The 26,304-nt window shown below is 43.8% G+C and overlaps 4 protein-coding genes across 13 annotated transcripts; 2 read left to right on the forward strand and 2 right to left on the reverse strand.

Moving 5' to 3' along the window:
* Positions 1–1,920: 1,920 nt before the first annotated feature.
* Positions 1,921–6,129, forward strand: Puml (pummelig). Of its 5 annotated transcripts, none has more exons than XM_076830997.1 (7): positions 1,921–2,094; positions 2,859–2,935; positions 3,001–3,207; positions 3,741–4,070; positions 4,151–4,268; positions 4,343–4,529; positions 5,184–6,129. In XM_076830997.1, the coding sequence occupies exons 1-7, from the start codon at positions 2,063–2,065 to the stop codon at positions 5,418–5,420; spliced, it is 1,188 nt and encodes a 395-aa protein (XP_076687112.1). In that variant the 5' UTR covers positions 1,921–2,062; the 3' UTR covers positions 5,421–6,129. The 5 variants fall into 5 exon arrangements, with proteins under 5 accessions (XP_076687112.1, XP_076687115.1, XP_076687114.1 ...); XM_076831000.1 differs by lacking the exon at positions 1,921–2,094 and adding an exon at positions 2,315–2,450; XM_076830999.1 differs by lacking the exon at positions 1,921–2,094 and adding an exon at positions 2,403–2,542.
* LOC143378900 (uncharacterized) lies at positions 6,013–8,901 on the reverse strand. The gene is made up of 3 exons (XM_076831008.1): positions 8,159–8,901; positions 7,505–8,078; positions 6,013–6,455 (listed from the first exon to the last, which is right to left on the reverse strand). The coding sequence occupies exons 1-3, from the start codon at positions 8,305–8,307 to the stop codon at positions 6,144–6,146; spliced, it is 1,035 nt and encodes a 344-aa protein (XP_076687123.1). The 5' UTR covers positions 8,308–8,901; the 3' UTR covers positions 6,013–6,143.
* Positions 8,902–9,134: 233 nt separating this feature from the next.
* LOC143378873 (retinoblastoma-like protein 1) lies at positions 9,135–17,177 on the reverse strand. Of its 4 annotated transcripts, none has more exons than XM_076830927.1 (8): positions 16,901–17,177; positions 15,694–16,225; positions 15,330–15,626; positions 13,624–13,722; positions 13,292–13,386; positions 12,825–13,205; positions 11,359–12,747; positions 9,135–10,869 (listed from the first exon to the last, which is right to left on the reverse strand). In XM_076830927.1, the coding sequence occupies exons 1-8, from the start codon at positions 17,036–17,038 to the stop codon at positions 10,687–10,689; spliced, it is 3,114 nt and encodes a 1,037-aa protein (XP_076687042.1). In that variant the 5' UTR covers positions 17,039–17,177; the 3' UTR covers positions 9,135–10,686. The 4 variants fall into 4 exon arrangements, with proteins under 4 accessions (XP_076687042.1, XP_076687040.1, XP_076687044.1 ...); XM_076830925.1 differs by having other exon boundaries at positions 12,825–13,208; positions 16,901–17,172; XM_076830929.1 differs by lacking the exon at positions 13,624–13,722 and having other exon boundaries at positions 16,901–17,174.
* A 572-nt stretch (positions 17,178–17,749) lies between these two features.
* Positions 17,750–25,128, forward strand: Asx (transcriptional regulator additional sex combs). 3 transcript variants are annotated; one of them, XM_076830921.1, is made up of 8 exons: positions 17,750–18,645; positions 19,046–19,305; positions 19,394–20,515; positions 20,598–20,879; positions 20,962–21,786; positions 22,028–22,267; positions 22,586–22,629; positions 22,972–23,066. In XM_076830921.1, exons 1-7 carry the CDS (start codon positions 18,390–18,392, stop codon positions 22,589–22,591), a joined length of 2,991 nt encoding a protein of 996 aa, XP_076687036.1. In that variant the 5' UTR covers positions 17,750–18,389; the 3' UTR covers positions 22,592–22,629; positions 22,972–23,066. The 3 variants fall into 3 exon arrangements, with proteins under 3 accessions (XP_076687036.1, XP_076687037.1, XP_076687035.1); XM_076830922.1 differs by lacking the exon at positions 22,972–23,066 and adding an exon at positions 22,705–22,758; XM_076830920.1 differs by lacking the exon at positions 22,586–22,629 and having other exon boundaries at positions 17,756–18,645; positions 22,972–25,128.
* Positions 25,129–26,304: the final 1,176 nt, after the last annotated feature.

The raw sequence follows: 26,304 nt of genomic DNA on the forward strand, positions 1-26,304 counted from the left end.
AAGCAATAGTTTTATACATATAAGCATATTTTAATACACTCTATATAAGCATTCCGTTTCAAATAAAGCGCGACGCATGCGTACTACTCCACACAAGCCATCCACCACGACTTCTCTCCTCCCGATCGACTGGCTTGACCCCCTCCTCCTTGTTGAGACTTTGTGCTCCGTCCATTTAATTCTTAGGTCCATGACGCAGGTCACGCCTGGCAGCCGGATCACAGTGGTGGGCTGGGGGGGGGAAGTCACGCATGCGCGTGATGACGCCGTGACGTCGAACCAATCAACGCCAAGGTGGGAAACGAAATGACGCCAGCGCCAAGCCAAGTGACGCCGCAGCCAACCTCCGTCGACAACAGATTCCCCGGCTACGCTGGTAAGCCGTGGCCTCACTTGGCTTCACATCACTTGGCGCTGACGTCGTTTCGTTTGCCATTGTTTCCCATCTTGGCGTTGATTGGTTCAAGATATCGGCGTCATCACGCGTATGCGTGACTTCCCCCACCAGCCCACCACTGTGAACCGGCTGCCAGGCGTGACCTGCGTGACGGATTTCCCCACAACGCTGTGCAACGCTGTGCAACGCTGTGCAACGCTGTGCAACGCTGTGCGCCAAATTTTCAAAAAGCCAATTATTTATAATTCTCTCTGTGTTATAAAGTTTACTTTCTCGAGCTAATTATAGCAATTCATCTGGAAACTTTACCCAAAAGAATCTCTTAATTCCCATTTTTAAACAAACCTATCGCTTTCCTCCACGTACGTACATAACTGTACTTAAACAGAGATCCAAAGTAACAGTTATTATTCAAATATTTTCGAAAAAAGTCATTAAGAAAAAGTTAATTTTTATTCAAATGGAAGGCAATCATCAATAAATTCTGCAGAAATTTTTCGAAAAATGAAGTGATTAAAAAATATTAAGATTCACCTGTTTTGGTTATGAATAACCATTACTGAGGAGGGAAATATTTCTTGCTTACTAATAACTATTGTTGACGACGGAAATTGTTTTCGGTTACGAATAATCATTATCGATGACCAGAATTTTTTGTTGGTTACGAATAACCATTATCGATGACGAAAATTTTTTTTTGGTTAGGCGTAACTAATATCTATTGCGGGATTTTTTTTGGTTAGGCGTAACTAATATTTATTGCGGGATTTTTTTTGGTTAGGCGTAACTAATATTTATTGCGGGATTTTTTTTTGTTACGGTATAACCATTGAACTATAGAATATCTGGAATGCGAACTGTGTGTATTAGGAACCGCGCCGCGCTGTTGAAAAGAGATAGTTGCATTGCGTGGGATGCTGTTTCACTCTTACACACGCGTCCACATCTGCCTATACCCAAATTTACTACAAAATAGTGTATAGTTCGCATTCCAGATATTCTATAGTTCGATGGTTACCTATACCGTAATCAAAAAAAAATTCTCGTAATTCGTAATCGAAAACAATTTCCGTCGTCAACAATGGTCATTAGTAACCAAGAAATATTTCCGTCGTCAATAATGGTTATTAGTGACCAAAAAATATTTCTGTTGACAATAATGGTTATTTAGAACCAAAATCATTTAAAGAAAAATATGAACTCTTATGTCGTGACTTTTAAAATTTAGGTTATAACAGATATGGTCTCTGTACCTAAGTGGTACTCATAACTCAAAAGTTAGGTTATGTTGCACTTACTGAACCCAAATAAAATATGAGACTCATCATTCGAGCGATGTCGCTTGATACGAGAAATGTTGATGCGCGACAAATAGTCCACGCTTAGGAGCGCGGGAATATCATTGCACGGCACAACAATGTATGCGTACATGCATATACGCGTTACACATACATTTTGCAAAAAGGCAGCCGTACGGGTTCTCCAGTTCCCGATTGCACGTACATCAGCTGATTCTCCCACCCTCCGTTCCATTTTTCAGCAGACAGCGTACTCGAGCCGACACTTTAACTAGATAATAGAATCGGCTCCATCGACGTGCTTGTTTTTCCACACTGTCAACAGAGAGATCGCCGCGAAAGACCAGCGAAAGCATCTCTGAAGCTAATGGCAGACCATGAAGTTGTCAAGTCGAAGAGGTACGCCTTTACGAACGAGTTTGCACTTTTTTCTCCGGCAACTGTCAGTCGCACGCGTTTCACTCGGAGTTCTCGTTGGCTTTACTATTGATTTCCGTGTTCTTCTGCTGCGTGACGATCGATGATCCGCACGTTTCACTCGCGTTGCGTCATTTCGATGCCCACCAGCTTTCGTGCGGGGATTTGAATGTCGAAGCGTTTTACGCCCTCGGGTAATGCTGTCCCGAAAGGATAGCTTTGCAGGGGCGGAGATAATGTTTATGTAAGATCGCGGGAGGTGTACACGCGGATCGGAGGGAGGGAATAAAGTACGGACATGAAGGATTTGACCGTGTCACGTTGGATCAGATTCCAAGGTCATGCGCTAATACAATTTTAGCACGAAGAATCTTAACCAAAGTAATGCGTAGCTGAGCCGATTTTGTAATTGTATTTTGAGTCTTTCTGTGTACGTAGATAGGAGGGTCCGTCCACACACTTTTCATCTTTATCATGCTTATCAGCGGCGTCGAGTAATGGGTGACTGTTCGTCAAGTTGAGAGTCGTTTTGTTCGCAGCATCAGGATGTTTGAAGGGAATTGAGATTGCGACGTGGTCAGATCGGGTGACAGTAAGATGTAGATCGATGATACGCACTGTGCACGTTGAGCAGATGCTCCAGCTAAATGCATGATTAGGTGAAAAGGGTCGGCGAACGAGGAGTAGGGAACTTTGACGTTGATTCTTGTGATGTTATCAAAGAAACGATTTGTATTTTGTAATAGCTGGATCTGGGAATGGATTAGCTGGTCTGCTTCGTCGTCAACTATGTTACGCGCTGCGGAGAAGAAGATACTTTCCTGTAAGTTGCTTTTTTAGTGGGGAGTCTCGCAACGAGTGGTTGCTAAGACGGAACGTCTGCTGCAGGTTTGAAGACGGCGTATCGTGGATGGTATGTGGACATAGGACCAGTCGTGGGATCAGCGGACAAAATATGGACCATCTCGTTGAACGAGGAGTCACCGAAGACGCCGATCGTTTTATTACACGGTCTAGGAGCAGGGGTGGCGTTATGGTGTTTGAACCTGGATGCGCTGGCTTCTCAGAGGCCAGTGTATGCTATTGACATATTAGGTGACTATGAAAGGAGATGGAGGTCTTCTCTAGAAGTCTTACAAGACACGAAATGCAAAGCATACTTTTTCGTAATATGTTGCAAGCTGTTTTTAAAAGTATGCTTTGTTCTTGAGTACAATTATCTCGCATGACTCATAGATGAGTGAAATTGAACTTTGGAATCATATATCATTTGATGACGTAGATAATGTTGCATACTGTTTAAATTCAGGCAGTTCATCAGAATATTATTGGACCTATTGTCTTGGCAAAATTATACTGCAATTTATTTAGATAAATACAGAAGGCGGAGAGTCAAAAGTATCGTCAGCATTTGATATAAACTGATTAGTTTAATCTCAAGATACACCTTATGTAAGATAAAGTTACACGACAGTAAGCTCTGAACGAGTCCATTTAAAAAAATATTTAAGCTAGGTATCTTTTCTTCTTTTACATCTTCGCAAGAGTACGCGGTAGACTATTTTATCATTTGCAAGTGATTCTCTAGATTAATAACTTGTTTCTACTGTCGCCTCTGTACAATCCAGGTTTCGGTAGAAGTAGCCGTCCTGTTTTTAGTAACAAAGCGAAAGAAGCCGAAGACCAACTAGTCCGTTCCATCGAAGAATGGAGGAGGGAAATGCAATTAGAGAAGTTCGTGCTGCTAGGCCACTCGATGGGTGGCTTCCTCGCAGCGTCGTACACTATACAGCATCCCGAAAGGATCAAGCACCTTATTCTCGCTGACCCTTGGGGTTTCCCTGAGAGGCCTGTGGAATCAGCTGCGAGAGCGCCTGTACCATTATGGGTGAAGGCCATAGCGTACGTAGTGCAGCCGTTGAATCCATTGTGGGCGGTCAGAGTGGCCGGTCCATTTGGTTGGTAATTCTTGTAACATTCCTCTTCGCATCGCTCTATCTAGCCTCTTGTGCTGGAATTCAAGTATTTATTTTTCTAGGACAGTGGCTGATTGAGAAAACCAGGCCTGACATAGTAAAGAAGTTCACGCCTATATTAAAAGATGATACTGCTGTGATTTCGCAGTACATACATCAGTGCAATGCTCAGACTCCATCGTAAGTGTTTCAAGTCAGTAAAATACAAGCCTGCGTCGAACAGAAAACCTTTATATAATATGCTCGACAAACAGGGGTGAGAGCGCATTTCACGCGATGATGCAAGGTTTTGGCTGGGCCAAGAATCCTATTGTTAGGAGGATCGACCAACTGAGCCCGGAGATCCCTATAACTTTGTTATACGGTAGCCGGTCGTGGGTTGATAACTCCTCTTGGGAAACCCTCAAGCAAGCTAGATCATCAGCTTATATTAATGTCCAGGTAAAGGGGGGATGAAAAGGGGAAAGACCAGCGGCGGATTTAAGGAAAAAGGCCCAGATGCAAACTGCCTGGGACACCCTGTAAACATCACAGAATAAAGGGAGGCTATCACTACGCCTCGCGTCGGTTCATTTTATTCTTGCTATGCTTTTCTTATGTAGTTTGACAATTTCGCGGAAAGAGCCGCGGAATTCTCGAGATTCTTCTTCGTCGAGAATATTTTGAGGAAGAGAGGCGAGGCGTAGTGCGAGTGGATGCAATGCCACTGCTTTCAGTGACCGCTCAAAGAGGAAGGAAGAAGTTCTCTGAGCAACTGATCAAACACATGAACCGAGGCAAGCTCAGATAACGTCAAGTACGGAAAACCCGATGCGACGCGAGCCTAGATGTGAGCGCAAAAAGAAGTTGCGCCGAGGCGAGGCGTAGTGAGAGCCCACCTTTACAAATAAATCTATGCGCGTGTGGTGTGAAAATTATGGGAAAGAAAAAATATAGTGTTTGGATAAAATCATAATTTTTTTTGGAAGATGGAGGGCCTTCCGCTCCCAGGCGGCATCTGCTCATCGGCAGCCCGTTAAGTCCGCCGCTGGGAAAGACAGAGATCGTCGGCCTGAAATTCGAGTGTCATAAATTACGTATTTCCACTAATTTCAGGCGATAACAGGAGCGGGCCACCATGTTTACGCAGATAAGAGTGACATTTTTAATAAATATGTAGTAGAAGCGTGTAATTTAAGTGACGCGACATCCCACTTAGCGGCGTCGAACGTCCGCTTCAATATCAAATCTGTAAGCGAGCAAGAAATCCCGCTTATAATAACGGACGAGAAAGTTAACTCGAAAGCCGTGAACGAGCAGGAATTAAATGCATCACAGTCACAATCTAGTTGAAGTTTAGTACAAAGTTTTTATTGTTAAATCTTACTTTATTGACTGTACCGTGCAGCCGGATAAACTGCGCGACTTGTGTGATTTAGATAAGGTAAATGTAACGCAGCATACCAAACAATTCTATGTCGGTGAATATTCTTACGCGATTTAGTTTCTAATTTATCTTATGCCATGCTAGTTCTTTAATCTATAGTTCTCTGAGCTGCCTCGGGGACAGCGATGGTCAGTTCGTTGTTTGTGTTCGTTAATTCCTATATACTCTTCTCCGAACGTCCAGCGAAATGTTGACATTTCTGAGAGCGTAGCTGTAAATACTATACCTAATAGAAATTAGACAGGCAGAGGGGAGCCGAGATTGATGGAAGAATCTTAATCTCTTCGGTCATAACGTAGAATCAAATTAACTCAGTGGGATCAATAATTTACATGGTTCATCTTATGTAAATTCGACAAATCGTTACGAAGGGAGTGGAATTGTACATTGCGTACGGCTGTAATATAGAAGCAGAGCAAACTGAACTTTAGAAATAGATACCGCTGATATTAGTTTGGTCTGTTTATGAAATTCTAAGTCCTAATAAAAGAGGGAAAGTTCAATGCATGTCGCAGTCAGTATTTTTGTTATAATGTATATACATGAATTTACAATTGTTCTGTTTAAACTACATCCGCATTAAATGATGAGAAAAATACTTTACATGGAACAGGTCCTTTGTCTGTTATTTAATATCTGTCTTCGTATTTGCTATCTTCGTACGTGTAATCAGCTGATTCGTATTCGGTATCAAAGTCCGAATCATCAGGAGGTTCGTCGATATCGTAATTAACATTGTCTTCTCGAAGACTTTTACGTTTGAGTCTTCGCTCTCTCCGCCTTTGAATTAAGAACTTAGTGAATAGTTTCTCTTGCTCTTCTTTGGACAAGAAGTTTGGAACATTCTGTTTGTCTGGTTTAGCAGGAGGGGTCACGCACGACTGTGCGTTTTCTATTCGCCTTTTGAGGGTCTGCCTCGACTTATTCAACGAAGTTTTAATCTGCGGAGGAAAGAATTAGGGCTGTTCGAGTACTCGAATATTCGAGTAAGGTGAATGTCCCCATTTCTGCTCATTTCGTACTTTTTCTTATTATTATATGCGTTACGTTTGTACTATAGTTGCAACAAAATAATTCTAAATTATTGAAACATTTACGCAAGTGTTGCACAAGCTTGGGGCAATACATACATCGCTATTTTTCATGAGTAGAAATACGGACATTTAGAGCATTATATATTTAATTACAAATTACTAATAGTTAAACATCTTGAAATATCTTTCTTAAATAGTTTTTGAATTGGTTGATTTATTATTAAAGAATTAATCAATTACTCTGCAAATTTTGATCACAAACAAATTTTTTACACCTTCTTTATGACGAGTTACTTAAATGAGCAGAAAATGGGACATTCACCTTACTTAGCTTGAAATCCGGACCGAGCCGAGACTCAGTTCCTGAGCCGAGCCGAGCCGAGTACTCCAAAAAAGCGAGCGGCTCGAATAGAACCGAGAACTCGAATTTTTTTGAGCAGCTCGAATAGAACTGAGAACTCGAATTTTTTCGAGCGGCTCGAAGAAGATAGAGCGAGCCGAAAGTACCGAGTGGGTCGAAAGTACCGAACAGTCCGGTGTGTCGAGTAGTTTGAAGCTTGAATGTTTCGAACATTTTAGAATATGTTTATATACTGGATACTGGTTTGTAATTATTATTATTATTATTTCGACTTTATTTATTTTCAATAGTTAGAAAATACTTTCATTTGCAGTTTACATTTTAATTACTCACATTATTACTGGGGCTCGCCTTTACTCGTATCTTACTTTCTCCTTATGTACTATATTTTCTGTTTAACGAGTAATAAAGTCGAAATAATAATAATAATTACGAAGGATTATCCAGTATATAAACATACAAAAATTCGAGTTCTTGCTTTTTTACGAGCTACTCGGTTCTTCCGAGCCGCTCGCTTTTTCCGAGTACTCGAACAGCTTTAGAAGAAATACACCTTCTTGTTAATCGTAATAGTTACTTTATTCGTAAAACTTACCTTCACCATAATTCTACTGTGGTCTAAATCAAACACATCGTGTTTCATTAGAGGTAAGCTAATCTTGAAATCATCGTCGCTCTCAGACGCCTTGTTATCTTCGCAAGTGAGATCTTTGGACGTAACGACGTGATTAGCTGCGAACGGATACACATTAGGTATATGGTCTTCGCCGTAGTCTGCGATCGTTAATCTTCTTTCCACTTCCTTTATATCATTAAAATGTCGGCACTTAACGAACTGAATTGGTGGCACGAAACCCATGATGGAAAGTTGAGTTAACTGCTTTCTCAACTGGAATGCGCACAAACGCAGTAGGTCCTCTGTATTGGACGCAGCAGTACTGTTGTCTGTCCAATATATATTGAGAAACTTGAAATCCGCAGTTATTTTAACGTGAGACACTTCGACGTTCCTGTTCAAAAGTTCAGGCTCTATTTCCCCCGTCGACATCATGTCCGTAATATGCTCCATGAAAATTTTGTTTAACACAGTCATCCTCCTTTGCGTGTGCATCGAGGGCTGCTTCTTCGGTAGTCCGTTAAGCGTCATATTGGTGGCATCGATTCCACCGCTGAAAATTTGTGAACTTACAGCTCGTTTCAGAAAATGGGAACGGTGAAATTTAAAAACAGGTTTCTAGGTTATATTTACCGCTTTGGCTGATCTTTACGTAATAACTTGCTCATAAATTTACTCTGCCTCGAAATGTTACCATTTCTTATGCTGCTAGTATACAAGCATCTACATAGCTGTTTTACCCCGAATATTTGTGGACACTGCATTCTACTGAAAAAGTACATACTTTCTGAGCACGAGTTTCTCTAACGCAGCATTGATTTACAGAACGTATTAATTTATATACATGTTCGTCGCATCATACATCATATTAAAATAACCTATTGTATACACACATTTCGACAGAATTATTTTACTCTTTTATAGGTTATGTGTACAAGATTTTGAATATCAGCTGACAGGTCTGTTTATCGTGGGTGATATGGGGTCGTCCTTAAATTACATAAGGCTTTTGGGGGGTCGCGAATTTCTTACGTTTTCTTACAAGGGGAGGGAGTCAGATAGTGTCTTACGTAATACTTTTTAATCTAATTTTCAATAAATACAACAGAAAAGTAGTTTCAGTTTAAATTTCGCGAAACCGAGTTAAATGAATTATATAAACCTTTAAAAGAATTTTAATAACTGAAAAAATTAAATGTAAAAAATATTACGTAAGAGGGGGGTTGCAATATCAAATCTGTGCGCAGACAGCAGAGAGAGCTGCGCAGATCGGTTGCAAATCGGTGGAGGCGTAGGTCTACTCTTATATGGAATGGTATATAGATAAATAAAACACCTTTCTGTACCCGCGCATATTTTGAATGAGGCTTAGTTCACGAGCGTCGCCAGTAGACGGCTATAGAGCTTCTTAAAACGGAGCGAGATTTGAAATTCACTTAGATGCATGTTGTACTCAGAAATAATCCCAGAAATGCTTCCACAAACTCTTAATAACTACTGAACTACATCTTCCAGTTATTACTAATAGAGAACTCACAAATGAGAAAGAGTACAAAATCTACCACCACAGACATAATTCTTAACATTATATTAAAACAGATGTAACATATAAAATTTTCGACTTTTATTATTTCTACTGTACCTTCGAATTACAATACTATGTACATATAAACTATTTAATAATAATTATATGCCAATAAAACTCTTTACATTTTTGTTTTATCTAAAAAAAAAAAGAAGAAAAGAAAGGAAACAAAAAAATTGGGTCGTTAGAGGAACTGCCATAATTGCGCAATGAGAAGACAACATCTCGACCAATCGAACCTCCCCTCGTCGAATTGCCGCTCTAGCTCGAGAAATTTGCAAATACACACATTCGGAGAATCGTTGCGCGAACGATGATACTGAAAGACTCGATAATGCCACGACCTCCCATCCGAGGGAACGGATCGTCGCTAAGAAACTTTTGCCACGCGAGATTACTCCGCGGCTGTACACTGCTCGAACGGAAAAGCAAGGCTTTCCTTTCCCGATCCGAAGTCGTTCGAATGTCACATCCTCACCTTAACAATAACAATAATAATATTAATAATAATAAGAATTGTAATTTATATATATTGTTTGGTAATAAAAGACAGATTAATGAGATCAAAAGTCAAATTTGAAAAGAAAAAAAATCTCTTATACCTAAACGCAACGCGTCGCGCGCCCACGGGCAGCCGGGAGTCTCGGCTCGCCCGGACGAGCGGAAATATCTCGAGAGACGCAAATAAGTTATTACACTCAAGGACCGAGAATACATTGGACGATTAAACGACTGAAAATCCCCTTTTTGCAGCATCGAACTTACTAGCCTATTAAATTTAATTAAATATCACCCAAATCGTATTTGCATGCTTTGAGCGCTCGTTGGCCTTCGCAGCACGCTTAAATCTATTGGTAAAAATAGAGTCCTTTTACCATCTATGGCCGTAACTTTTACAAAATCATACATATGTATATTTTATATATATATATATAAAATTTTATATATATGTGTGTGTGTGTGTGTTTAATTTATATATATCTTCAGAGAGATAGATAGATAGATAGAGAGAGAGAGGGAGAGAGAGAGAGTACATAGCTCGATCAAAGTACCATTGATGAGTGATATGAATAAAAGTCAGAATAATTCCCAGCGAAACAGTTTCCAAATCTCCTTTGTTTTTCCTCCCAAGCCTGTATTAAAAAGCTACTTCTCGTCGTGTAAAAATAAATCACATTCATACATCTGCTGTATGATATTTAAAATTCATATCATTTGGAATCGCGCCCCTCCGTGGCGCATTTAAAAGAACCCCATTGGAAACAGAATTCTGACTTTACTCAATACAGCGTATCGTACCCGCGCGTACGATTACAACACGATCCATGCAGGCCTTTTCTCTGTTTCTAACACGATCATACCTGAGAAGCGAATATTTCGTTTATTTTAAGCCGCGCACAGCCGAAAGAAACAGAAGCGAGCCCTAAACCTTCAGTACTGAAAATTGCTTCCCCTGTCTCGCTTGGTTCCCGATCGACAACTCCCCCGTCAGTCGACGGGGGCGGATATATTCTCTTAACGTTCTCCACGTTTCTTTACCCGTGCTCGATTCTCGGCAGTCTATCCCCGATTCCCTTTATTGATTCTGCGTACGCCGCTCCCCGATGATGTTCTCCAATTTACGCGCGAATGCGGTAGTCTTCTTTATGGGAGACGTCCCCTCCGACATCTCCACGTCGGTGTCGTCTGATAAAAGTCGCTTGCCCACTGACCGCTTCGGGTCCACGGATATCATCATCTTGTTAATAGCCTCCAAATCCTGGAAAATAAATCGGAAAAACTTGTGCAAACTTTTCCTAATTATCCAATGTACCCATATTACCAACAGGAACAAAGATATTTGAGGCAGAGATAAGCGAAGTTTTTATTTAAATAAAATTTCGAATAACGAATAAAAAAAGTTAAAAAGTTAAAAAAATTATTCGTCATGTGTCGAGTTTATTATTAACTGCAGCGTCGAATAAAATTGTCAACTTTACCTTTAACTTTATTTGACGTCGAATAGAGTCAATGTTAAAGTTGAAAAATTTATTCAACGCTGAATTTGAAATGCTCGACAAATAAAAAAAATGAATTTTATTCGTCGAATAAATTCTGGAATATTCTTCAAATAATCTAAAGTTAAAGGAATTTTAAAATTTGATTCGATCCGTTATGTAATTATTTTTCTATTGAGTTAATGCCCAACTCTGATTTGAGGTAAGTTATTCCACGATACATATCAAATACAAGCTCCACTTTGACTTACCTTAGCAGGACTACGACTAAAGCAATAACTAAGCTGCGGAGCTGGGGAAGCAGAGATGGCTTTCGGGTCCCAAGTACGCGTCATGATGCTGCCAGTGACGCGCCTGACAGGTGAACTAGCTGGGGGTTTACCCTTTGGCAGTGGACTCAGCGACAGGTTCATCACACTGCCGCGCGCTAGCCCCAGCTTGTTCGCGACCTCCTTCACCTGCGGCACGTAGACCGTGTTATAGAACTTGATTAAATCTCCGCGCGTCTCCTCGCCGAAATTCTGCGAGGTCCCAGCCATGTTCGTGGGCGTGGGCGGCGCGACATTCGCTTCCTTATTCCCGACATCCTTCTGGCCGGTCTCCTCGCTACCCTTCTGTTGCTCGTTCCCGGACATCTTGGCAATAAGCACCGATCTGTATATGTGGGACTCGGCTTGCGGCTGCAACCGGTAGCACCGCATGATCTCCGTGAACGAGTTCTTCTCCATCTTCGCCAGCTTGCATATTACGTAGATTGCACACATTAAGATTTGATCGAGGTGTCTGTCCTTCATCAGGTCCGTTCGCTCTTTCACAGAGTACTCGAAGATCGTCCAGATCTTCTTCTTCAGGTCCGTGTCCATGATCTCCAGCGAGCTACACAGGTCCAGCATGCGCACGCTGGCGAGATTGTAGAATTTCCTAAAGAACAGCGCCACGGAGCCGGTCCGCTTCGGTTTCGCCGGCTCCCTGTTCACCGAGTGCGTCTGCATCGTGGCGGTCGTGGTCTGCACGCTGGAGGACCTGGGGACTGTGATCTGCTCCGGTAGCAGGAGTATCCTGGAGTTGCCGTCGATGGTCAGGACTTTGGACGGTAGCACGCTCTGGCCGGCCACTCGCAGCACGCTCTGCCCGCCGATCCTGGTGTCGGGAAACAGGCGCTTCTTTGCTACGCCGGACGCCGCCACTGGGGACTGAAATCTTTCCGAGGCGGATGAAATGGGGCTCTGTTGGACGTCGTGGTGTGTTGTGCCGCGATCCAGGGCGATTCTTCTCAACACAGGCTGCCCGGGGATGTTCGCGTCGACTGTCTCCAGTGTGCCAGGCAAGGAAACCTCCTCGCAGCTCGGGACACCCTCTGTCGTGGACTGTATCGCTGCCCACAGTGGGCTGTCGCTCTGCCAAGCCAACGACTCCAAGATCTTCTCCTCTATTTGATTCAAATGCTTGACGACGTCGCGAGACAACTGGTCCTCCGCTCTGACTATGATCTCTATCACTTTGTAAAAGTAGTAAGCATCCAGGTTCAGCGCGTTCAGGATCCACGGGAAGACTTTGTCGTTACTCTTGTACGAGTAAATGACGATCTCTAGGCAACAAGCGAGCAGGCACTGAATGAAGACCTCGTTCATCAGAAGATTCTGCAACACATCAATACAAATGTTACTTAGGACTTGTATTCTACATTACTTCGGCTCCCAACTATCCTTCAACGCACCGTCACGTCGTAATTCGGTTTCTTCCGTTTCTCGTCGTTCAGAATCATTTCCAAGAGTCTGTAGAATAGAGTCTGACCCAGGTAAAGCCTCTTCTTTCCGAAGTCCGGGGTGGTTTCGTTGGCGTTCGTAGTCTTGTTGTAATTGGCGCAGAAGTGCTCCCCGATCTCCTTCGCCTTCGACTCAACGAGTGACTTCACGTCGTGAGAACAGCTGTTTAATATCTGCAGCAAGTTTTCGCTGGGGGAGGTTTGACCCGCCAGCATAGCTTGTAGTCTGATCACACTCTGCGTCGCAGTGGACACTGGTGTTACATTGGTAATATCTTTCGGTCTGAGATAGCCACGTCCAGTTAACGGTGTGGGTGGAGCTAAATGCTGTATCTGCTACGAAAGGTGTCATCGTACGAATACATATAATTGAAATCTCATCACTGGCGAACAGTACAGATGGCACGTTTAGCACTTACCCCGCTGTATTGCTCCCGTTTCATCTGAAATTGCTCCTGTAGGTCGCCAACATTCATTTGCGTAGGAGAACCAATATTATTGCTAGCATCGTGACCTGAAACAGAATGAGATCACGTGTGGTGCATGCGAAGAACTGTTTGCAAGTAATTAGTATTAACATTTGCTTCTTTTACGTGACCGAACACGCAATCAAGAGAACAGTTTAAAAGCAACGTCGCAGAGGAAATAAAATTAATTTAAACTAAGCAGGGGTTTTTACAGCAATACATTTTCAACATTACCATTAAGTTTCGCAGCACAATGCGAAGCATTCCGTACATTATAAACCTACCTTTCATAGAAATATGTTTGGACAACTTAGCATAAGCTATATCTCCTCCAACTATTTCCAAGCTCGATATTCCGTTTAGCCTGACTCGTCTCCAATCAGCTGTAAACCACAGCCAAGGCAAAGCAGACACAAATTGGTTAACAGCGAGAAATGAAAATTATGAAAAGACAAAATAAAATAACCTGGCGCTCTGTCTGTCCTTTATTAATAAATGCAGATTGAGAAACATAAGCAGATCTACAGATCTGCACAGATATCTCACGAGATAACTGATCATATACAGATAAATTTAATATAACACAACGCATCTGGCCACAGCCACTTACTTGCGAGCAGTGCGATAAAAAGCCTTATATCGTTTTTAATTTCATATGTACATTACGATTTTAACATTGATCACACAATGGACGAATTCCAGTTACGCCCAAATCGCCCGCGATTTTCATTAGGGTAGCTTTCCCTATACGCGACTGGACGCATCGTCAAGAATTTCAAAGTCGATTTTCTCGAAAATGAAGCGCAATATAAAAAAATCTTATTCCTTTTTCTCGACTTATTTACTTGTTATAAGTAGAAAGGAAAGAGTAACTTTTTTTTATATCGCGCTTTATTTTCCAGAAAATCGGCTTTGAAGTTCTTTACGTTGCGTCCAGTCGCGTATAGAAAAACCTACCTTAATGAAAATCACGGGCAATTCGGGCGTAAGTGGAATTCGATCAATGTACAGCAAAACAAGGGAAGGGAAATTGAAAGCACTGTGAAGTTATGTACAGGAAACTTGAATTTACAGTTTCAAAGCAACCTACGTTATCGTCGACATCTTTCGAAGCAGAATCCCAATAAACTAAGCATTCAAACATGCAACGTACAGCATTATTGTGCTTTATTTACAAGCATCGTTGCCACAGTGGTGAGCAAGATTAAGGGGACTTTCCGGTCTAAAAGTTGATTTTTTTTTTATTTCATTTTTCGAATTTCAACCTTTTAGGAATACGTATTTAAAAGGATTTGTTGAAAATCGTAAAATTCCCGAAGTTATAGGCATTTGAGTAGCAGCAAATGCATGGGCAACAACCAGCCACTCGGCGCCGAAGTAAAACTTTAAACGCGTTTTTCTCGAAACAATGTTCTCAAAACGGTGGGACCTCCTGTATTTCCAAAAGTTACTATCCGATTCCACTGAAACTTTTTTTATTTTGAAGAATATACTTCTGGCTAGGGGGGATACCAGAAAAAAATACAATAAATTGAAAAATTTTAATTTTCAAAGGCGTTGAAAGGATGAAAAATATAGGGAAAAAGTGATTTCAAACTTCAAGTGTCGTTATTTTCTAAAAAATGTCATTTTTGTAATTTGTTCTAGTTTCCCCCTTGCCAGAAGTATATCCTTCAAAATAAAAAAAGTTTCACTCGAATCGGATAATAACTTTTGGAGATACAGGTCCCACCGATTTGGATCAATTTTTTGACGCCTTGACTTTGACGACTCCCCAGTGCCATCTGCAATGATTACTTATAAAATAAAAAATATATTTACATAATTTAAGACATCCTTAATACAATGCAAAAAGTCCCATTAAATTATATATAGTAGTTTTCCTTTAATTAATTCCTAAAGATCACCTATTTTTTGGGGTTCTAGACCGGAAGGTCCCCGTAAGGTTTAGGTATATTCTAGATATAAATAAATGAAAAACGATCTTTACCTAAGAAGATTCTTTCGTCAAAATCCCCGACGCTCAGTACATGTTGCTCGTACATTCTGTTGATAGCTTTGCTGTTGCCGTCGAAGTTCAAAGCTTCCAGGATGCCGGTGAAGTTAGACTGATCCCCACGTAGAACTCTCTCGTTAAATAAATGATTAATGTGATTCTTCAGGTAGTACTCCTTTATGACTTTAGCTTCGACAGCGATAGCTTCGTGCCGCTCGCATAGCAGGCTGACTATACAATTCGCTGTTTGCGGCGGAGTGTAATTTTCGTCGTTGAAATTTGGTGGCAGGCCTGCGGATGAATAAACGAATGAAAAGAATGCCCTATCCGATTCAAATTAGGGACAGCGTGTATTTACCTGGGAAATTAGGATTCAGAAGATCTTTCCTATTAGCTAGCAGAGCGTTGCTGTATATAAGATCGCAGCAAACCAAGAGCAGATGATACGAGTTAACCAGATCATCGGAGATATCCGGGAAGGCTCCTTTTATACAAATAAATAACGTCCAACAGAATTCGAATACTCTGGCAGGCGTGCACGGTATCGCTTTGTGCCTCCTGGACCTCGGTGGCCGCGAAATATCGTCCACCGGATCCTTGAATATGTCCGTGAAGATCGGCTGGTACTTCTTGAATATAACCATAGAAACGGAGAAGTTCCCCTCGAGCTTCTCGATCTTTGAGCGAAAGTCCTGCGGCATGTTGGCCATGTCCGCCCAGAACTTGCTCTTCGTGAAGAACTGTATCAACGGGAGATTGCATAATTGCAACAAACGCGTCAGCGAGACACAATTGCCCTCGACGTTAGTGCCCGTCTTTCCAACAGTAGGTATAGAAGATTTACGGCACGCCACGTACAACGCGCATCCTATCCAATGCAGCTGGTCTCCCTGCGGAAAAAACCCAACAGAGTCATTAACAGGGACAATCAGCTATACAGAACATATCAGATCGGAGGTGCAAGCTCAAAACGGTACTCGAAGAAGAGACCGGATCCATCAACTAAAGTATCTCAACATACTTAGCTTCTTGATAAAAGCCCCTCCCTTTTCATGAAACCTATCAGCACTTCGCACCTATGCTTACAAAATAATCTCTGCACTCGTACGCCGCTTTGGAAAACTGGATGTATAAATATCAAACAGGAGCCATCGTACACAAAAAGTGGATCATACTGATAGACTCTAATAAATTGTAAAAGGTGCAAGGTGCAGCGATTGCAGCTGCGAATACAAATAACGTAGGGAGAAGCAGTAACAGGTAGTCTTCCCCAAAGAAACCGTTTTCGTTAGATAAAGGAATTCCCGGCGATCTCGGGACCAAGACCAAGCACGAAACATCTACCGTGTTGTTTTAAAATTGGTGCGCCTTGATCGTCGGGCAGAATGAGCCGCGAAGTTGACGACATTGCTTGTCGAATAGAAGGAAGTCAATCGACCCGCAGATCTTAAAGGGACGCTGAAAACGGCGCATCCGCGGATTGTGGGTAGAGATCTAGGTGAACTTAATCGTACGGGCGAAGCGAGGCCCGAGGCAGCCAGTGCAACGAATAATTCAAAAAATACCTCGAGAGTGTAATTCTGTCGAATAGTCTCATAAGATTTCCAGGCCTCGGACGCGGCGGTCGCGTCCATATTCAGCTTTTGACACAAATCCTGGTGTCTACTGTAAGTAGAGTCCTCGACGTCGTCCGATTGTCCCATTTTCGCTGGGAAAGCTCGTGGGAAACCGCAGGGAAAACACGATCAACCGTACCGCTGTGCACGACCGAGCTGCGCCATACGAGAGCTCCGCCGAGGGTTTGGCGGGAAACGAGACGTGCCCCGCCATATTTGCCATGTTGGCGGGAAATGTAGAACGTCGATTACGAGAAAAAAATCCTTAGGTCGATTTTGCACGGAAACAGCTCCCCGATCGATGGTTATCTCGCTGTTGAAATAGCACGGAAAAAAGAACAATCGAATCTGCCTCGTATCGTAAAAGAATAACGCGAAAGCTGTAACCTAAAAGAATTCTCAGCTTTCGACCACGGGGCGGTGCTTTTTGTGACCTTTGAAACGGCGGGAACGAAATGGGCGGTAAAACTGTTCCGACCGCTTTTTGCGTCTTAAAAGAACGTTTATACGGATGTTGATATTCGCGTGTGATAAGAGTAAGTGCAGATGACGAAAGGGATGTGATTAACGAGGATATTAGCGTTCCGCTGTAATACGCGCGGAACAGTGCGTCGGGTGGCGCGCACCGCCCAATCAAAGGTCCAATTATGCTACCTCGAGATTCAAAATGCTGGCCTCCCATTGGCCGCGAGGCATTCGATTATGCATGCTTGTCCACTTGCGCTGGCTGCAAAAAGAAATGTATGCATATGTCCCACGGGAAGCAGGCTATTTTTAATTTGCAAGGAGAGCGTCCACTATTCCCGTTTACTTCAGTTTATTGGTTAGTCTCGAGTAATCGTCCTATCAGTTTCACGTAACACAGATTCACCTTGCACGCGGAATTATATTTCAACGCTTCGCAGGGGGCTTAATTCGCAAAATCGTGCGAGTGTTCGTAATCGTTATGTGCACTTGAGAAGTATCAGCTGAAGGTTTAATGGATTTAATGCGAGCGCAGGGTGCGTGGGGAATTGGAAAGCGCTCTATGTCGATGGTGCGCTTCCATGGTATAAATATGTAAATACAATATGGCCGATAGAAGCGGAACGTTGCGAGCTTTTCCGAATGGCACTCTGCCAATTGAGTGAGGGGCAGTGAAATTCGAGGGCTCGTTCGGGCACCGTGCGCGCACCACCGTTCCAACATGGATTAGACGGTAGCGGGCGAAACGTTCGGGCCACGTTCTCTCGAGTCGCGTCGAAATGTCACGGCGGTGCTGTTACTGAAGAGATGTTTATCCCCCGACTAAGAATTAATCCCGTACACGCGCCTGCCGCCGCAATATGAAATAAACCGTCGCGAGACCCCGTGCTCCGTCCGGCACTACGGTATCGTGGATTTACGCTCGTCTCGCCGGCAATTCGTACACAACAATGTCCGAAGTATAGGTACTGTCATGGACACAGATGTAGAGCTCGCCAAAGGTGAAGGGTGTGAAACTAGTCCAGGTTGCTCTGGCTACTCTAGCATGGTGCACAGCAAAAAAGTTATCAAACATGCACTACGACAGCAGGCCAAGAGGCGCAGGAAAAATACTACCATCGCCGCGGGCAACTCTCGTACCCTGCCAAGGATCGTCGTCAAGCCATTGCCTCCACCTCCACCGAACGACCCACCGTCGCCAGTCAACAATGCGCAGCATATTAACACTAGTGAGTCAAATGCACGGGACTACATCGAGGTTTCGTTGAGACATTATTCAGCTCAGAGCAGGTCGTCGATTATCGATTCGCTCGCGTAGATAGGGTACTGTTCTGATCGTATTTCATTTATGGTTGTAGCATCGTCGCCGTTGTACCCTCTATAACGTGGATAACGTACTGTCGTTTGCAGAGAAGAAGGTGCCCGGACGTTAAGCGGGGCAAGGGGGATGCTTTGCTCGCATTAGCTCCCACCACCTGTATCCTGTTCGCTTACTTTGCATCAGTCAATGTTGTCGCGTCGGCTAATGCGAGCGATGTAGCCTCCCTTGCCTCGCTTAGCATCCGGGCGCCTTCTTTTCTGTGAACAACAGTAGGTCGTATGTTTTAACGCAACATTAAATACACGCAGCAACTGAAGAGCCTGCTGCCACGATGAGAGAAGTCCTGGCGAGTTTGCCGGGATTCAGTTTGAAGTCCGGGCGTAGACGATCTACAAAGAGATTGTCGGCGACCGCGCAGCTGGAGGCTGGTCTGGTGGATCTCGAGTCTCCGGCGAGTATTTTAGCAAGCACGAGTCTACGCGCTCTTCTAAATAGGCATACCTTTCAAGGCTTGCCACCCTTGTATCAAAGAAAACTCGCGCAGCTTCTGCCTGCTGTTGATAGACAGGTACCATTGACAAAAGACTATCCGTTAGGATGTATTAAAGCGCTGAGTCTAGACTCTCCTGAATACGTACCTTGTTTCTCGTTGCTAGGACGCTGCCACTTCCGGATTGAACAATGAATTCTTTGCACGAGCATGCCTAGAATGGCGTAAACGTTTGGCGGAGGGAGAGTTCACTCCGGAGAACCAACAACGGCTGAAGATGGAGGCGGAGAGGGATAAGAATAAATTGGATCCGTGGAAAGTGAAACACTTCGAGCCTATATGGGGCGAGAAGCGCGAACCCAAGCTTAGGTCGGGCCTCCATTGTATCTCGGAATCTAGATCTGGCGGAGCGGTGACGCGCTCGAGTTTAAGACTTCGTTTGGAATCCAATGTAGATACCCCCGTATCGGATACTCCTTGTCCCATTATTATCTCCGAAGATAAAATTGAAGAGGATAACTGTAAAGTCGAAACTAGCATAAATAATTCAGAGGAGTTGAACGAAGCAGCAGGGATGCAGGAATTGTTGCCAGCGGAGTACAATGAGACGGCGCACCCATTGATCGATGAGAAACATTTGGAGTCTGTAAACATAAGTTCTGTAGAAACAATAGCGGACACTGAGATGCATCAGAATAAAGCGGAGGAGGATGAGAAGGTTATTAATCTTCCGGAGAAGCAGGATACGATTGTAGAGAGCGAAGCAGTAACGCAAGCCAGTTGCGAGAACATTTCCAACACCTACGACGAAGAAATTCGTTTGCCTCAGAGCGAAAAGAGTTTGCAGCCAATGGAGGATCATATCCTCGAAGTTTCAGAAGAGGATACAATGCTTCTGCCCGATGAGAATGCATCGCCAAGGTCCAGCGAACAGATGGAGCAAGTGTCTCGCGTATCTACGGAAACGGCATCCCAATTGCCAACAGGCTGTGCACCTCAAACAGCAATCGATCAGGTCCCTCCAATGCCCAAGGAGCAGATGCCCCAAATATCCGACGAACAGATTTATCCAATGTCCGACTGCGAAACGATGACCATGCTCGAAACGTCACCGTCGCACGAGCAAGTCAGACCAACGGAGATCGTCATGGAGGATTCCACGTTGATCAGCAATAATCAGACTGAAACGCCCCAAGTCTCTCATGTGAATCCAACGGACGGTGAGTCGCAGATTCCGGAGGGGATGGAGATCGACAGTGAAACTTTGCAGCGTATTCACGAACTGGAGGTGAAACTTTGCACTATTTACAAACGTAAGAATCACAAGCGGAATTTGTTTAGCTAAAAGTTCCGTATGCTCTTTTCCCCAGGTAAGAGGAGAAATGCGCGAAGCGTACGAAGAGATATCCGGCTGCCCCGAGGAGATAATGTATCCCATTCTCGATGGAATGGAAATGGGCTCGAATAATGCAGAAGGAACGGAAACGCAAGTAGTCGCTGGGCAGCCGGAGGCCGCTAGAGATCAGCAGGATGTAAATGGCGGGAACGAAGACGAGGCTCTTCGGGAGGCTAACAACTACGTTTGCTCTGAAATGCTGGAGTGTAGTTGGTCGGTGGACCCGACGGTTAATAACATTAACAATAACACCAGGGTAAGTACTTAGACAGTATGTATGTAACGTGTTGCGAAGAGCACTGTTGATACTGAACGATGTTTTACTCCACTTTACGAAGACGCAGGACGAGCTTCAAGTCCCATGGCCGCTAGTAGCCGCAGCTCTCGACGGATCCGTAGCCGCTAACATCACGGTGACTACTCAGGACGAGTGCAACGACACGCCTACTACCACCGACTCGACGAGTCAGCCTCAACAGTTCATCAATGCAGATTCTAACGTCGAGTCGGTGAACTGCATCCAGCTACCTGTCGTCCAGGGAGCTCCATTCCAGTCGGAGAGCCTCGCGATCGGCACGCCGGGCACGAGCTGCATAATGAAGAACTTTCAGTCGCAGAGCTCGCCCATCATCGCTTTCCCACAGTTGCAATCGATCAGATTCGTGCAAACCAGCTTCCATTCCGATCAGAACACGGCCCCGGCGTTGAACAGCACGTCTCCGATCTCTGCCCAGCTTCAGAACCAGCCGAGCGCGAACTCGCAAGTGAACATGATGAGGACGCAGGAGGAGGTGGCCCAATTGAACGCCCAGAACAATAACACGAGGAATGTTAGGAACAACGTGGCGCAGAGTCAGGTGCCCAATGCTATGCCAGCCGCGATCGGAGTGCAGCCGCCGAGTCGCGCGCAAAACACTATAGTTATCCAACACCAAGCCTCGGCCCCGACGCAGCCCAGGCAAGTGGTGGCGACCATACAGCAGCAACAGTATCCTGGCGCCACTGTGGCGGTGTCATCGAGATCTTCGCGCTCCAATAACCAGGGCAGCCAGAGGGGTTCGAGGAACAGTAACAAAGAGCAAGGGGGAGGCAGGTCTCGTAGCACTACGAAAGAGCCGCCCGGCGCCGTGAATCTGGAACGCAGCTACCAGATATGTCAAGCGGTAATGCAAGAGACATAGTTCTATAGGGTATCTCATAACTGGGAAATAGGTGAAAATATCTGCCAAGTACGCATGCGCCTTGGCTATGTTTAGCAGTTAAGGGATATCCTGTATTGTACCAATGTTATTTAAGAAGATCAGAAATCTGAAGTTTAATTGTGAGCCTCGATACTTCTGTCAGAAAAGCAATGCTTCGGTGGAGAGTGTAGCCCGTTGTAAACACGCGCTTTTGTCGTTGCAGGTCATACAGAGCTCGCCGAACAGAGACCAACTGAAAGCACACTTGAAACCTCCGCCTAGCTTGCTCGCCAAAGGCGATGGCGCTTTCACTACTAACAAATCCGGCGGTCGGACGATCACCACCGTTAAAACGCAGAAGCCGCCGCAGCCGATGCAGCACAGCAAGCAAGCGCAAAGCAAAACGCAGGCGGTTATGCTGAGACACGTGTTCGCCACGGCGCGTCAAGCCACATCGGCAGAGGTATGCCGCGTCTCTTAAAGTTACTAGATCGCAGTAGCTTGCACCGTTACTTCTTCTGTTTCATTGTCAGTTTCTTAAAGTATGCAAAATTTGCTGGATAAACGAGACGGACGCTCTTGTGATTCTGCATCTGTTCTTTTATCACGTTCCATGTTACTTGCGTTAAATAGGAAGCAGTTTTAAAGCAATCTGACATACGAGCCCGTAACAACGCTTGTTTCCGTTTATTTGATCTTGCAATCCGCATTTGGATCGCTCGTATAAAATAGAAACTCAAGCCTGTATCATGTACTATTTTATGTTTTTCTGTGTGTACAGTGCTAATCTTGCGGGTGGCTTGTGATGATCACTGTATCATACAGGTACCTACATAAACAAATCTTCTTTATTAGTTTTGAGTTTCTAAAAAGTAGTGGAGACGATATTACGACCTTCAGTTACGGAGGGGATGGTATTATCGGTAATAAGCGACGAGCGAGCCGTAAAAACAATTACGAACGAATGGTATTTTGCATACTCCGGTTTTTGAATCGGGAGCGCAAGGGTTAAGAGAGGACATCATTATCGCTGAACACAGAAATATCACGTTTCCCCTTACTACTAGTAGCCATTTAAACTACCACGAAAAGAGAGAATTACCAATTTTCTGTTACACCAGTGGGAGGAAGCTTCGGCGCAGCCATTGACTGAGCGAATTTTTCTAGGTTCCAGAGAGCAATACCATAACGCAATTAGGATCGACGACGGCAGGCGGATTAGGGCAATACATACTTGTGCAAAGGACAGGCGTCGGAGACAGTGCGCCGAGGGCGTCCTCCGCCCCGCCTTTGCCTCCGCAGATCGCGGGGATGGGCGTCGGGGTGCACCTGGTGCGCGGTAGGCCGGCCAGCGCGGGAGAAGGTTCCCACCAGGCGGTGACGCTGAAAGCGAGGGGCGCCGATGGTAGAGGAGGCGGTGGCGCCGAGCCCGGAGCACCTGGTATGATAATGGGTGGAGATCCACCGCCCCCTTGTGAATGTAATATGAGAGGTGCTATGGTAATATGTCGGCAGTGTGGCGCCTTTTGCCACGACGACTGCATCGGGCCTCAACGTATCTGTGCTACATGCCTGATACGTTAATCATTGTTTTCCGGATCATTTGTGTGTAAATTCAGAGCCGCGCGACCAGAGTGCTGAGTATCAAATTGCGGGACTAGGAGGCAGATGTTATAGACACGCGTCGTTATTTCTTCGGAGCTTTATGAACAGAGGGGAGAGGAAAGGAAGATTAAAATAATAAACATTATATTGCATGAATTTCAACTAGGCGAGGTTCAATGTTCTCGGCCGAGTTTGCTGTCCAGCACTTTAGCGTGAACGGTGGTTTGCATAGTCGAGGAAATTGCCGGATACAGTTGCAACTATTTGGAAGCCTTTGATCTTTCTAGCCTCTGCGATTGTTTCTCGGTATTTTAAAAATCTTGCCTTATAATCGTTTTATTATATCGGATGCTTTTACGAGGACCTTTTTTATACGATTTTTAATTAGCGATTCTTTTACGCGACGGAAGGTAGCGTTACCTTGATCGCCTGAATTGATTACAACTGTATCCTAGCGTCCTCTCGTCCAAGGAAATAAAAATAAATCTCTTACAGTCAGACTCTAATACCGTCTTCCAGTAAGCATCACATTCTTAAATATGCGTCTTTACTATTTATTTATTACCGAGAGAGTTAAGTTTTATTCTTATCGCGTAAAACATATTCCTGTACACGCTGATCTCAGATTTACTAAGGATACCGGGACATTATTCTTACACGCTCTCTCGTAACATTCTCCTTTTGATATAGCTTTTCAGGCGCACGACTAACAAGCTTCTCCCAATTTTATTACGAACAGGCGACCGCGTGAGCATCCTGTACAGGAATCTTGTTTGCAATCGACGACGATTACTATTATTAATCTATTGCCAACGATGACATTAGATACTAAAGAGCGTAGGGTTTAAACGCATCTTAGCTTTTACCTCTCACTACGTTGTAAACTTCTAGGATAGCGTGAAACACGCCATTTGCTTCGCGCTCGCATGGAAATTAAGCGTCACGAGTGAGGTATAAATGTTCACGGTTTCATCGACCCCACCCCCCATCATCGCATTGTGTATAATTCGCATTCTCGACCCCATTCATTTCTCAAGTATGTTTTCAGATCGTCGCGAGTCGCGCGACTCTTGCTTCCGCGGCAAGACTCACGAGGGAGCCGAGTCTGCCGTATTATTTTCTCGCGCGACCGTGCGAGCCGCTCGCGCCTCCGCGTAAGCGTAATACACCCTGACTTCGCAGTTTCACTAGAGGGGGATAATTAGACGTTATATACAGCCATTACCTATCTCGATCGGGACACGCGGCGAATCCCGTTTCTCACCACGTGTGTATCTATGGATCTTCGTATCGATATCCGGTCTCATTTGGAATCATCGATAAGGATAAGTAGTATTATTTGCGATTCGATAGAAAACTTATGTATTTGTCGCTCAAATTGTAAATAAAATCATATTCGTTTAATGTGTAAATTCCGTTTAATGTGCGCAGTGTACGTGATGACTAAAGCGCGGATTCGGCGATCGCGAGCGTTGCGGGGGTAGAACGGCCACTTCTGTTTCCGACGCAGTTCACCGCTCGCCTCCAGTGGCCACGCGAGGCACCTGGCACGCTCTTATCGCTCCAGCGATACTACGTAACGAACGCAACGTTGGCGACCCGTTGAATTCGTACTTTGAACGATAACGCAATTACCTGTCGAAAACAGCAATAGCTACTTGTATGTACAAAGATATTCTATATTTAAAAGTGCTGAAATTAAAAGGTAGTATTAAGTCATATGTGAGTATTCCTTTTGAACCATGAAATTAGTTTCACCGCTCTCTCCGACGTCTGTTACGAGAATTATAAACGATGATAGTATGGTACGTATTCTACCATAAGATCCGCTTCGCAACCGTAGTACTACGATCGTTTCTAACGTAGCGCATCGCGAGAGTATTCGAGCAGGATACATTAGCTGGATTTTAGGAAACGCTGTTGAAACAGTTGTCAACGCTACTACCAGACTATCCAGATCACTTTAATTTAAATTTTAGATTCCTTTCGCGAACCGCTCTGTATCTGCGAATTAGTTTTTACATGCTGTTACGCCGTGCTTGTATTATTTTTTAACGCATCATCACGTATACAAATATTCCAGGCATACCTTTGTGTAATCTCGTTTGCAATCGCCAATTTGTATCAGAGCTGTTACTTTTTGACCCGTCGGGTACCCGGCTACCCGGAACAACTTTAAGCCACTGAATGTGGTATCGTTCGATCATTTACTTCGTCTGTAACACTTCTGTATTTTCAATGCGACCCTCGACATCGTACATGTGATTTATTTTTCATTCAACCATACGCATCAAATAGAATCAACGGCTGTGATAATGTTTCTCACTGGAATCTTTGCTGTATTGTACTTGTTTCCCCACGTGAGTGTCATTCTTACAATATAAATTCATTGGAAATTCTGTGACGTGTCAGTATTATATTGTAAATATTACTTTATATGCGTATTGTATCGGCTAGACTTAGCGCGTGTCATATTAATTAATCGATAAGCAAGTTTCAGGAAATATATTGCGAGACTTCGTTGGATCTCGTCGCGGGGATGATTAATTAACGAACATCAATAGTTAATTGTCAAAGAACTGTTGCCTTAATTGTACTATAAGTTACATACACGATGCATTCGGAGGGACGAAGTTTCTCGATAATATTCTGTAGCCCGTAACAAACTGGATAATTTAAGTACATGTACATCTATACTTTAAGAGACATAGGACATAGTAGATTTTAACTTTCGAGTTAATTAAGGCTTTGACTGATTTAAATAAAGGTGGCAATAAGAAGCACGAAGTAGCGTACCGAGTACTCGATTCGAATGTTTGGAAAATTTTGAATCGTCGGTGGGAATTGATAGAAAAGCATCAGCATCGATCATCTCGTATCTTTAAGGGATCTCAT

Source organism: Andrena cerasifolii, chromosome 2 (assembly GCF_050908995.1).
Source record: "Andrena cerasifolii isolate SP2316 chromosome 2, iyAndCera1_principal, whole genome shotgun sequence".
NCBI classification, from domain to species: Eukaryota; Metazoa; Arthropoda; class Insecta; order Hymenoptera; family Andrenidae; genus Andrena; species Andrena cerasifolii.

Coding starts and splice junctions, on each gene's coding strand:
- Puml (XM_076830997.1), top strand. CDS start 2,063: ATGGCAGACCATGAAGTTGTCAAGTCGAAGAG. Junction 2,095..2,858: donor GAAGTTGTCAAGTCGAAGAG/GTACGCCTTTAC, acceptor ATTTTGTAATAG/CTGGATCTGGGAATGGATTA. Junction 4,530..5,183: donor CAGCTTATATTAATGTCCAG/GTAAAGGGGGGA, acceptor CACTAATTTCAG/GCGATAACAGGAGCGGGCCA.
- LOC143378873 (XM_076830925.1), bottom strand. CDS start 17,038: ATGGGACAATCGGACGACGTCGAGGACTCTACTTACAGTAGACACCAG. Junction 16,226..16,900: donor GACAGAATTACACTCTCGAG/GTATTTTTTGAA, acceptor TTTTTTCCGCAG/GGAGACCAGCTGCATTGGAT. Junction 10,870..11,358: donor TTAGTCGTAGTCCTGCTAAG/GTAAGTCAAAGT, acceptor TTTATTTTCCAG/GATTTGGAGGCTATTAACAA.
- LOC143378900 (XM_076831008.1), bottom strand. CDS start 8,307: ATGTACTTTTTCAGTAGAATGCAGTGTCCACAAATATTCGGGGTAAAA. Junction 8,079..8,158: donor CGTAAAGATCAGCCAAAGCG/GTAAATATAACC, acceptor ACAAATTTTCAG/CGGTGGAATCGATGCCACCA. Junction 6,456..7,504: donor ACAGTAGAATTATGGTGAAG/GTAAGTTTTACG, acceptor TTTCCTCCGCAG/ATTAAAACTTCGTTGAATAA.
- Asx (XM_076830920.1), top strand. CDS start 18,390: ATGGACACAGATGTAGAGCTCGCCAAAGGTGAAGGGTGTGAAACTAGT. Junction 18,646..19,045: donor TGCGCAGCATATTAACACTA/GTGAGTCAAATG, acceptor AAATACACGCAG/CAACTGAAGAGCCTGCTGCC. Junction 20,880..20,961: donor ACATTAACAATAACACCAGG/GTAAGTACTTAG, acceptor CACTTTACGAAG/ACGCAGGACGAGCTTCAAGT.